At 38.4% G+C, this 13,565-nt stretch overlaps 1 protein-coding gene across 1 annotated transcript in view; it reads left to right on the top strand.

Moving 5' to 3' along the window:
• LOC121384709 overlaps window positions 1-13,565 on the top strand; it is a 38,484-nt gene that overhangs the window by 1,932 nt on the left and 22,987 nt on the right. The window contains exons 2-4 of the mRNA XM_041515209.1: window positions 1,805-2,056; window positions 3,054-3,221; window positions 5,188-5,426. Of these exons, the coding sequence (XP_041371143.1) occupies window positions 1,815-2,056; window positions 3,054-3,221; window positions 5,188-5,426 (649 nt within the window). The 5' untranslated portion in view covers window positions 1,805-1,814. The remainder of the gene's footprint in view (window positions 1-1,804; window positions 2,057-3,053; window positions 3,222-5,187; window positions 5,427-13,565) is intronic.

Raw genomic sequence — 13,565 nt, 5'->3', positions numbered from 1 at the left:
ATGCGAACGTACGGTATTGAACATTATCCTGTCCTTATGAAACACAATGATTCGAAGGACTATCGATGCCGACACCTCGGACAATTAATAATATTTAGACTCCGGGACTCAGCTGAGTTGCGCACGATCTGGAGGCATAGTTAGCTTCAAAACAGTCAGTGACCACAGATAAAAAGACAGTTCTAAGCGCCATACAATACATGTATACACATTCATTACGGAAAATGCAAGACTAGCATGTAGCCTACATAGTCTGTATATGATATGGATTTGAACTATTTTATGACCTTTTATCTACTGAAGATCACGCAAGTTCCATGTTTCTATCAGAAATCTTTGACAATACCAGTATCTAAGAGCTATGGTTATCATGGTTAGGCATAGAACGTGGAAATCAGTGTGCGGCATGAAGCCGAATCCTCAGTAGGTAATACAGAATAAAGACTTTGAATGTATAAAACTCGAACATGAAAAGAAATCATTTAACACTAAATCGATGAACTGAACAATAACGAACATCAACCAGAATAAAATTTCTGCCACGATCAAAGGAAACCATATCATAACCCACCGGCGGCAAAAAAGCTATCCGCGAAGTCAACCCATGTGAACACTGGGTCAACTATACACTTAGTAGGCTATACTTATACCACTTTCGCATTCGAAACTACACTGAAGTTATGCCTCATAAGATGTCGCACGCGTGCATGCATGTCAGTCCAGATTAGCCTATCTGACCCATTCATCTAATGCCTTGGTCACTGCTTCCCATACGACCCCGTCAACCTTGAAATGTTCTTCCGATCCTTCATTCGTGTTGGTTCAGGAATTACAGTTACTATGTCAGACTCCTCGTACCACACATAGTCATTTTTATTTTCGGCCAAAAAAATCGATTTGTTCCGTGCCTTCCAACGTGGCTCATGGCATCTATCCTCAAGAATCGTCATCAACGTCTTCTATGACGCCTGGATAGGGTTTTCCATCATACTGTATGACGCAGAATTTACCAACTAAGTCATTGGAAAATTCATGAATTGCTTGTAAGGAGGAAACAACTTTTGCATCAGCTGCATGTTTCGAGGTAATGACCAACCTGAGCTGGTGTGGGCTCCTGGTTGATTCGTTCAGTCGACGGAATGGACTCACCACCAGTAGTAGGCCTAGTTTGCAGATTTCTGTTTTCACCTTGCAAAAATACATGCTTCACTAGCTTAAAACACCCACAGTGTAGCCCCTGACAAAAACAACTCAATCGACGGGAAAGAAGCTGCCCTCTCTGCAAAGAAATCAGCTGATGAAAGGTCATTGTTCCAGGCAGTGTGCGGAGCGGCAGTGCGGCATTAAGGAAGTCATCCACTTTGATGACGTCGTCGTCAGTTATGTGATGTATGTAAATACTTGTATTCTCAGACATCAGCACTTCCACGAGGGTGATAACGTCGGGAATGTCCTTCCCCTGTGCTACTATGCGATCGGCCTTTCGTTTAATGGCACCCCCAATCCCGTCCGCGGCCCCCTTCCCGTGTCCCGCCTCCAAGAAAGACCAATTGACACCCCCAGTCATCCCCCAGTCGTGTGGTAATGTACTCAACAGGTAGAAATTTGCTTTGCAACGGTATTGGGTTGTGGGGCCATCTGAGAGGAAGTATGCAGTATCAACATGTGGGTGTTCCTGCAACACTTTGTTCAGTATTGGTTTCAAATGAGCCCATATGGCGGCTGGGTCGTGCCTCCTACAACCCGATACCGTTGCAAAGCCGAATTCTTCATGTATGCAATGTATGTGATCTGTTGATTTCAGTAAAGACAGTATGACGTCAAAAGCTGCAGAAGCTGCAGTAATTGGTCCAGTTGTCGTCCACCCAGAAGACGTGCAGGCTGGTAAGGCGGGAACTTCGCCACCTTCCTACGAGGAAGTGATGGGATACTTCAAGACGTCGGTCAACAATAGCGAGCCGGAGTTACCTCCCTTGGTTTATATCGACATCATGCCCAGATGTCTTTCTGTGGGGAACATGGTGGGCGGAACGGCTCCGACCTTTCAAAACTTTAGGTAAGTTTAAATATTACATCATCATCGTCGTCGTCGTCGTCGTCGTCATCATCATCATCATCATCACCACCACCATTAACATCATCATCACCATCACCATCATCACCAACAGTCATTATAAGCTGTTAAGCTATATATGTATGTGTGTGGGGGGGGGGGGGGGGTTATTTTGTGTATGTGTGGGGGTTGTGTGTGTATGTGTTTGTGTACGTGTGTGTGTACAACCAATCGGCTCATTCCTTTTTGGAAGTTAATTTATTTTTTTTAATATTATATATTTATTAGTACACACCCGTTGGTGAGAACATTCATTATTTTTGATAACACATACGTGTTAACACATGTACGTTTGTTAACAATCTCAGGACATACGACTGACTCCTGCTAAATGATGACCAGGTCACCAATGCCATACATCCAATGAAAAAACATGCACTGTCGAAATCGATTACACTGTGACGTATAGTTAACATGAGTGAGCTACAAGCGAAAGGGCTGTAAATAAGTTTTAGTCGAAAAAGATGTTAAAATTTGCATAAAACCTGATTTTTGAGGATATGTAAGAAATAGAATAATACATTCGTGTCCGTAAATCTGTAGTATCTAAACTTAGTTTTTGTGTTGACATTGTTTGCGTGTGTCAAGAGGGTGTAGGGGTGACCTGTCTTACCATCTATAAACATATTAAAAGTACACATGTATATGGTGCTCTTACAATTGATGAGAAAGTGTTTTGCAAAAGCAAATTGTTATTGAATTTTGGCGCGCGCCAATTGATTTTGAGTTTTTGAACAGCTAAAACACATCGGGTGTACTGAAAATATATTCTTTTCCAAAGAAAGAAATTTCAACCAGTCATGCAGTACTGTACTGAAAGTGAACCATGGACGTTTGTTATTTTACATTCAACGCAAAGCTTATTACTTTAAGTCAAGGACATCGTATATGTTGGGGTTTTAACTGTTCATATTTATAAATATAGACACTTGTGTTTCAGCGACATCTTGGCTGGAGCTAACCTGTGGTTGGGCTCGAACCCTGGTCTGTCTGTGTGGAAGTGTGAGACGGTGGAGAGAAAGGTGGACAAGGGGCCATGTATCGACCTAGAGAGCATGCTCCAACACGAGTCCGCGTACGGCTTCAACGTCCACGTTCTCGGACTGAGGTAAGACAAAGAGACACCATCATGGATATCTGTCACAAAGACATTCCAATACAAGTGTTTATATAGTGTTCTTGCTATTCCAGGTACATGTGCATATTTATGTTACAGCGTGTCAGTGTATCAAATAAAAGGACTGTTAAATAAATATAGAGGAATAGAAAGGATTACTGTTGGATACTAATTTGAACGAAAAAACCGTTAACGCATTTTAAAAATCGTACCACTGCTATTGGCAGTCAAAGGAGTGTTTTGCCAAGTTTGACTTAGGTTGCCATTTAAATCAAACCTGCATTCTTCACCACCACTTTTAGAGTGCACTCATTATTTAATGATCAGCTATTGGATGTCAAACATGTGATCATTCGGACACATAGTACTTGAGGAAACGTTCTACGTTTTCCCATTAGCAGCTAGGAACCTTTTATTTGAACTTTTCAAAAGGCAGGGCAGCACATACCACGGTCTTTGATGTACGAGTCGAGAGGCACTGCTTAATCACCAACAAGCACAATATCTAGATAATTAAAACCAGCTCGTTTTTCCTCACCGGACACCCCTTTTTCTTTTCTCCCTTTTTCCCCATTCTAAATTTAGTTCCTATTCAAACCTGTCTTCACTGTAAACTGAGCCATATAATTTCCATGTGTATGCATAGAGAAACACAATATATTTATATTAATAGCTTATTTCATCTCCATCTTTTGTGACGTACATGATTATGATAATATTGTAACTATAGCCATGCTCTGTGGGCATTACGACCTAGACTAGGTTTCGTGCTTATAAACCTTTAGGGTCTTGACTCAAATATCTAATAACATCACACGCATATAATGTGTATGGCGTTGCCATGGCGTTAAAGTGTTAGACTTTATTAGCGGGAGCGATAATAATTTGTACGTGTCCACATCCAATGAAGGTTCAGGCACGCCCATCTCAGGCTTAACCTCTCACTTCGCCAGTGACTAAGTCAGGGACAGGAGTTGGGGGTATGTTTGACGTGGGAGGAATTTGGAATGCATTTAGTAAGTGTTGAGAATAGCATATCAGGGCCCGTGCTTATAAACCTTAAAGTCTAGACTTTAATAAAGTCCAGACTTTAACGTCATGGCAACGCCATTCAAATAGCATTACGATAAAGTCTGGACTTTATTAAAGTCTAGACTTTAAGTTTTATAAGCACGGGCCCTTGACTAAAACTAAAGACCATACAAAAAACTTGTGACTTTGTGAATCAGGCCACTGTTGGTCATACAGATCTGGGCTTCGTTCCACAAAGCGATCGTAGCGCTATTATCACCTTAAAGAGACTCTTGCTGCCATTGTAAGATGTTGCCGATTAATAAAATATTTTCATGACTAAAATTACATACTAAGTATAGCTTCTTGCTTAGTATATCAGCGTCTGTATATATTCAATGTGTTTCTGGTCGTCATATTGTTTGTAAGTAGTCCAAACTGGATTTGGTCTCACAATAATTTCGTATGAACGAAAAAAAATATATTGGGAAATAACATGAGGTTTGATTAAAACAATCACTAGAGCGATCAGATCCAGATTTAATGTTCAGCCACTGACATTTCACAGGAAAACTTTATAGTGATTAAAACGTCTCTTGTTAGTTGGCAACATCTTAACATGGCAACAAACTTGTTTTTTCGTACGTATGAAATTATTTGAAGACAAAATCCAGTTTGGGCTTCTTACAAATATTAAGACGACCAGAAACACACTGAATATACAGACTGATATTCTAAACAAGAAAATATATTTAATATGTAAGTTTAATCGTAGAAATAGTTTATTAGTCGGAAACATCTTACAATGCAGCAAACTCAGGAATGTCCCTTTAAGGTGATCTTAGCACTACGGTCGCTTCGTGGAACGGGGATTTCGGAATTATTTTCTTTTTAAATTTAAGGTATTATTAAAACATGATGTTTGTTTTTGTTTTGCCGTGGACAGGATGTGGCTAACAAAGAAGCTGGACCCGTCTGCGCCTGTGCAGCAGCTAAGGATGATGAACGTGGTCCCTGAGGAGTACAAGGTCCCTGTCAACCTCTATTCTCACTGGCGCTATCAGTCTTTCTTTGTCCCCGGTGTCGGCAAATATCCCATGGGTCTGGGCAATTTCATATCATACGTCGGCATTAAAGAGACTTTAGCCAAACTTAACGAGACTCTGAAGAATGACCCACTACCGGGTAAGTGATTTTTGTTGCATTCTACTAATACTCGAATAAAGAGACATAAACTCTTTGTGAAGTGGATCCTTTTTCTTAAAGTGCTCGCCTGATGCGCGGTCGTTCTAGGATTGGGCTATTTCTCGTTCCAGCCAGTGCGCCACGACGGGTATATCAATTGTAAAATAGCAATCTTTATTTTGGTTTGAACTGCTTTTAATTGTATTTTAAAATAACCCATCTATTCCACACCCCAACAATTTCATAATTTGCGCCATTTTGTTGATTTCCGCGTCGTGTTAAATGCTTGTTGTTGATTTCAGCTTGTAAAATACGTCGCCTTAAGAATGTTGACTTCATGTTATGACAACTATCCATTTACGTCAAAAGGTTTTGATTAAAAAGATAATGAATTCAGATTTTATGGTCTTTTTAAAATCTAACAAATTTATATAATATTTTATCTAACAAATATCATGATTATTGTAAACTAATTGTATTCAGTGTACGTTTAACCACAATTTGTATAAATACTGCATGTTCCTTTCCCGCGATTGCGAAATGCATGAGTGAGAAATTAACAAAGACAACGGAAATAAACAAACGAAACAGCAATTAAGTATTCATTAATGCGAACAACTATTTCGTGGTGGAGGTTTTTCTCACAAATTTACATCAAGATTTACTTGCGTGTAATCGTATTGTTTAAGGTTTGCAACAATGTCTTTTGACACGTACAAGTCTCGGCTGACTGTCAAGCGTGACCTATATGCACACTGAGAACACAGGTGCTTGATTAGCGGATATCAAAATAAATTCTTCTTATTTTTTAAATTACAAAATATTTGCAAAATAAGCTAATAAAAACAATACAAAACATCATCTAACCAAAATTTTACCTTTCTGTCACGTATTTGAAAGTGTCTTAATATCGACCCCCGTCTACTATAATATTAAGTTCCTACCTACCTACATGTACCCTATTTTTTCCAGAGATGAAACCTGAAACACACATTGTTTAAATTTTTTTGGCCTTAGCCAAATTTTTAGCTCAGAACTGGATGCTTGTTGGTGTAGTTTGTGGCCTTTCACATGTCTTGTGCCCTTTGCTAATAGCCACCATTCTGAAACGTATCTGTCTGCATTGAACTCGTCAAAATCATGCACAGTGGACGCTGAGTGGATGGCAGCGTTAGGGTGGATATTTATATTGCCTGTCAGTCTAGTTATCAGTTTCGATACTTTTGAATTGCCCGTGACTGTCCGAGTGTCGGGAAGTTTTGTTTTTCATTTTACTTGTTTTATGATTTTCTTGGTTGCCCGTCGAGGCAACTGTTTGACAAAGAATGGTTGCCCGCAACATATTGTGGTTGTCCCGCGAGTACCCCTGCGTACTACGGCACTTTTTGTCACAAATTAAAGTTACAAATTTGGTTACAATGTTGTTATCCTGATTGGCATGACTGGTCATGTGCACGACTCGGCTACAACTTAATCCGTATTCCATCTATCCTGATTGGCATGACTGGTCATGTGCATGACTCGGCTACAAATTAATCCGTATTCCATCTATCCTGATTGGCATGACTGGTCATGTGCACGACTCGGCTACAAATTAATCCGTATTCCATCTATCCTGATTGGCATGACTGGTCACGTGCACAACTCGGCTACAAATGAAAACTGGTGAGTTAAGGGATAAATTCTAATATACAATTATTTGCCGATGATACTTCACTGTACATTACTGTAGAAAATCCTGACGAATGAAGTAAGATTATGAACTCAGACTTTACTGTGAAAGAAACTGACCATGACAAACATTTAGGATTGGTATTTCAAAACTGGCGAATGGTATCTTCATATCCAGATCATTATAGAGGAAAAAAAACCAAGCAAAAATGACAACTTTTCTTCGCTCGCTAAAATACCAGCTCTCTAGAAAGTCGCTAGAAAAAAATGTATTGTTCTTGTATTTTTCCAGTCTTTGATTAAGCTGACATAATTTGGGATAACTGTGCCCTTTATCTATCAGAGCAATTAGAAAACATCCAGCTTGTTCCTCCGTCCAGGACAGAAAAGGGGTGGGGTGGGGTGGGTTGGAGGGGGGACCGCCTGCACTGGCAGGTGAGAGCACCAGCAGTCCGACCGGAGCCGGTAACAGGCGGAGGGTGGTATGGTGCTATGGAATTTGGAATGTCCCGTAGGATTAAGCCAAAGAGAATGGGTGCGCATTTTTGATGATGGAAGTTAGGCGCATTTTTGAACGGTCAGCCGAAAGATAAAGATAGGGAGCTACGTATAGTTTTAGAAAGTAGTAAGCCGAGAGTAGCACGTTAATTGAACCTAGCTGGTGTTGATGTGTCCCCCTAGGTTGCCTATAGGGACCCTTAAAAGGGCCTGATATGTTCAGATCGTGGCATGACACCCCGGGGAGACTCGATGCAATTTTGCATGTGCGGTAAGACCGGAAGTTTCTGATGTTATCCTTTTATGTCTCCACTCCTTCCATCTGTTCATCCTCTCGTCCCAGTCCTCTTGTCATGTTCCTCTTCCATCTCTGCCATCCGTAATGATCGTCATGCCTACCAGCAACAAGGAGTTTTGGGGATTGGGTAGAGGGGGCCGATATTGTTTTGTCCGACCCCCTCTGGGTACATATCAATTGTGCACTTGGAGCAGATTCGATTAGGAATAACTGATCCAAACAGCCACACATTTACACGCTTCGTTGGTCATCACGTTGAAGATTCGGTTTGGATTTTTTGAGGCACTGAAAACAAAATGTAATATGAATATACCTTATAAGAACCGATACTCTTTTGTTCGGCATTTTTATTAATTTTCCAAAATCTGACATTATTAACTTGTGTTTATTGTTAATAAACAATATATATATATATATATATATATATATATATATATATATATATATATATATATGTATGTGTGTGTGTGTGTGTGTGTGTGTGTGTGTGTGTGTGTGTGTGTGTGTGTGTGTGTGTGTGTGTGTGTTTATAAATGAACGAAAAACGTATTACCAAATCTGAAAACATGTTTAGAACATATTAAGTTTTATAAACAAATATAATTATATTCATTATATTTATACCCTCCGGCAAAGGCTTCTAAAACAAGTAAAAGGTGGTAAAATATTGAGCAGGCTTTATTTTCATAAATGTATCAAGCAATATCTGTAAGTTTGTATAATATTCATGGATATATATTTTGTTTTAATGTGACAATCATAGTTTTGTGTAGATGTACTGTATGTATTTAAATATGTGAATGCAAGATCGAATAAAAATGAAAATGAAAAAAAAAATTCGGAACATTTCCTGTTGTGGTGCAATGGCTGGCCTGTTGATCAATCCCATCTGTTAATATAAACGGAAATAAATATTGTTTAATCCAAAACTAATGAGTCGATCACCTACTGGCTTACAAATTATTTTGAAACTGACTACCGGCAAAGAATCAAAGTCGGCAGAATTTGAGATCATAGGCATCAAACGTTTAACTACATCAAACGAATAGAGTCGACATTAAAAACAATATTTTTTCTAATCTCATTTGTGTTAATTTCACGTTGTTATATTTCTGTTTAATAGTTTGTTAATAAAGTTACAGTGTTTTTCGTTTAGGAGGTTTGAATTTTATTAAGTTTTAGCACTTTCATTGTTATTTATTGTGATACGGTACAAGGAAACAATAATGTGCAAATATCGAGATATGCAAAAGTGTACAGCGATTCGTATCGAGTTGATGACGTATCCCGATATATCGGTAGATCGTTGTAGCCCTACGCTTACGTGTGCGTGCGTTCGTGAAAAAAGCGCCTTCTCTTTCTCTACATACCTCGGCTGATTTGCCGATACACCTGTTACAAATAATTTAATTGTATGGGTCTGGGTCTCAAATCTGAAGGACAAAACCGTAATACATGACCAGGGTCATATCTCTGCACAGTGCAGAGTCCAATGGGCATTTGACAAAACAGTGTCCGAGTGCATGGATCTGTATCTAGTGTCTCGTCTATAGAAGGACAGTCACTCCCACTTAGCCCAGGGAGTGCATTGTTTCGCCTCCAACTACAAGGTGGCAATTCCTATCTAATGTTTCGTCTTATTTTCTGGGGATTTATTTTAGATGGTGGCGGCTATCTTGGTTAAAAATTTGTCGCATTTATAAATTAACGAATTACGCAAGCAACTAGTGAGGTTCCAAAGATCGATTATAAACGAAAATTGATCGGTTTGGCTCTACCTATTTTATGATTGATTATAAAAATCTGTAATCGATTGTGTGGGGAAATGTTAACTGCAATTGTACACCCAATTTAGATGCTAGAATTGATTTAATTATGTTGGGGTTAGTGTTTATTTTCATGTCTACATAAATAAAAAGATATATTAAATAGTTATTAAAGGTAAAATGTACCATTTGGTGGGTCCAGATCTCGGTGAACACGACAATATGTACATGACCCTTATTATTCAAATCATTCTTATGTTCATATAATTCTAACCGAGTGTGTAATCGAACGTTGATCGGTTGGTGCCAACCAATTATAACCTATGATCGATGTTGGAATTACAATCGATTCCCAACACTACAAGCAACCGACCAATCATTAATTCAGTCAAGCAATAAAAAGAATTAAGCAAACAAGCAGGCGATCAGCGGTCAAATGATCGATATATCAATCAATAGAAACGGATGAATGGATGAAAGAATGCATGGACGAAAGAATGAATGAATGAATGAATGAATATCAAAGGCCGTGGTATATGTGTTATCCTTTCTGTGGAATGATGCATATAAAGGATCACTTGCTACTACTGGAAAAAAATGTAGCTGGTTTCCTGTCTAAGACTATATGTCAAAATTACCAAATGTTTGATATCCAATAACAAATGTTTAATAAATCAACGTGTTTTAGTTGTGTCGTTAAACAAAATAAACTTCTTCTATTTTCTTTTTTCGGATGCGTTGTATACAAAGAGTTCAATTTTCTTCAATAACCAACAACGAAACTTTATAATGTAAACAAAAATATTTAAGGTTTGTTTTAGGTCTAAGCGTATGATGATGCCCTTAGTTGTAACGACAGTGGTGCCACGGACACAAACAGAATCTGAAATCTGATGAATTATTTACCATTAAAACATTAACACTTGACCAATTTTTAAATGGAGACGTAGAACTGACATAGTGATATTGGAGGCGTAGTGATATGTGCGTTTTGTAGGTGTTTCATTATACGAAAAATATAAAAACGTCGATAGTTGAACTATCTTAGTTGTTTGATTTTTGAGACTTCATCCGGTAGATGTACAGAACACTGAACCGGCATTTAGGTCATCAGTTCAGATCGAAGCAGTCAGTGACACAGATTTAGTCAACCTCGTTCTACATACTCTACCCAGGATGTGCATCCGGATTACAGACTATGAAAGTCAGATACGCTCTTGGACATCATCTCATTCGGACCAAGGTGAGTGAGAAGAAGGAGCATCCCTTATTTTAAAACTTGAAGTCACATATTCAAACGGAAAACATAATAACTGCCATATGAACGGGTGAAGATCAGCATTTGAAGTCGAGTCGAATCTACTACTACCTCACTACTGTCATCTACACTGGTCGTGCATAGACGAGAAATCCTTTAGACTAACAGAGGAACAGACTGAAGATCGTTAAATACGAATTGAGATTGAAACGTAACTATATCCACCATCATGTCGATTGTTCTGCCATCAGCGGTATCTTGGAACAAGCAGTGGGAAGAAGGAAGATACATAACTGCAGCACGTGATACAGTAAATGTGTTAATGGAAGAGTATTGCCATTTTCGCGATAGGCAGGCTTGCCTTGATCTTAGAAAAGGTACAGGGCTTATTTCTTTCAAACAAGTCTTTCTGAAAGGAGGCCTGCTGGGGTAAGAAGGACAGTTATTATATATAATCCGATGTATATATATACAGGGTATATGAGTGTATATAAGGAAAATATGTTAGTAATGATTTTGGATCGAAATATCATTTGTGAAAATAGCATGCGTTGTTAACATACTGTGGGACATTATTAACAGGTCTTCATTGAGAAAATAAACTATGGAATGACATTCTTCTGTTGCTGTAGAGAGTCCTTGCTGTTATTTGGAAGAATGCACACTTAAAACAGACGAAAGACAATAATAAAGATCTACAAGAACAGCTGTTTTTAATGTACTAGTACATGCATATAAAGTGTTCAATAAATTCCTCTTGAAATAATTATCATTTTTTGTTTTTCTTTGTTTTTGTTTTTTTCTTGTTGTTGCTGCTGCTACTACTACTACTACTGTTGTTGTTGTTGTTGTTGTTGTTGCTGCTGCTGCTGCTGCTGTTTCTATTATTGTTTTCTATTATTGTTTTACACTTGCACAGTGTTTCAGGGGTCAGGGGCGGGATCTATGTCAGTCAGTAGAAAGCTCCACTGAAGTACTCGGGTCTCCTCGGCAAACCAGTTTGTTTTCCGCAATTTTTCCAGCGGTCTCTGTTTTATTACATAAGTCAAGAACACTTGTAGCAGCCCAAAAGGTGTTGTTTGTGATACCTTAATTGTTATATACATTCGGCCAGTATCGGCACAATATGTCACAATTGGGTCATTGTGAGTTGTTGCTGTAGACTACACATTGTATCATCTCAACCTCATCGGAAATTCACAAAACTTTCCTGGATCATCATCAAAATATCTACAGAAATCTTCAAATCAACTTTTTTTCTTCACGTCATTTCTTCGATGCCATACGTCTTGACTGGAATGAACAACTATGGGACGGGTGGGATGGGGAGAGAACGCTGGTATTAGGGAGCGGTAGGGCGTAGGCGGTTTCGGCCGATAGAGGGATAGGATTGACTAGTCCTCCCCCCGCCCACCACCACTGCCACCACCGGCACTCCACGCCCCGTGGAACTCTGGATCTGACGAGCACGTGTGTGATCGTCTGGATGTTGGAGCGCTGAGCTAATAGTAGTAAGGAATATTTGGTAGTAGTTCACTCAATCTATAAAACATCCGGACAAAATTGCAACATAATTTTCTTTAGTATTTTTATACAAAGGGACTAATTCTATATAACATACTAAAAGTCTACTCAAATCTGAGCATGGGAAATATACTAATAATGTATGTTTTCGAATTTTAGTTAAAATTTGACCAAATGTTTTGTTTTGGAGGTTGTTGTTTTAATGTGCATGAGTATTACATGCTAAAATCAGGTCTTTATTCATATATAATACATTTTGAACACTTGCATGTGATACAAAATGTACACAGAATGATACTTTATAAGTTTGATTTTTAACAAAACCGCCTCCTCATTGTTATAATTTATGCAAAATACGCGTTCAGTCAGTTATAGCAATTACAAATACAAGGTTTTGAAAGCATAAACGTTATCTCAGTGGATGTGCATTGTACCAACGTATAAATAATAGGGAGTTTCAGAAAGCCTTTTAGTGTTATGTAGAACCCACTCAAAGGCTAAGTTTTATCATTCATGATGATGATACACCCAATAGCCGATGTATTTTTCGTGCTTGGGTGTCGTTAAACATTCATTCATTCATCATGATGATATGACTCACTAACGGGTATTATAATATATATGCTACGGTTGTTGGGGGTTTTTTTTCTTCAAATATTACATAGGTACTTATACAAATACCATTGGTACTTAATATATACTAGTACATGATTTATTGAAATAACTCTGAATCACAAAACTAGTATCTGTGCACAAGGCCGATTCCAGATGAATCTTTAACACGGTCATGGCAGTACACCTGCTCCCATAAATCACTATCATACGTTTTGTCTGTAGAAGACATCCACTCATCAGGCCTTAGTTTTGTAAAGCTATACACTAATTATTATCAAACCCACCCTGATATTGGATAAAACCCAAACAGAAAATAGTTATCAGGTCACGTCAATAACCGGGATCATTATTGTAATGTATATTTGGTTTTCTTATAATACCTGGTACTTTAAAAAGAATATGTTTGGAAAATATATCAGGATATTCATGCAGTATGTTGGTGCGGCAAAATATTATGACAGGGCATAAATAATAAGAGTAATGATGGCAACAAACAGCAGGGCGACAGA

This window comes from Gigantopelta aegis, chromosome 10, assembly GCF_016097555.1.
Source record: "Gigantopelta aegis isolate Gae_Host chromosome 10, Gae_host_genome, whole genome shotgun sequence".
Classification (NCBI taxonomy): Eukaryota; Metazoa; Mollusca; class Gastropoda; order Neomphalida; family Peltospiridae; genus Gigantopelta; species Gigantopelta aegis.
Note: the sequence above shows the minus strand (reverse complement) of the source record. Positions and strands in the feature narration are given on the sequence as shown.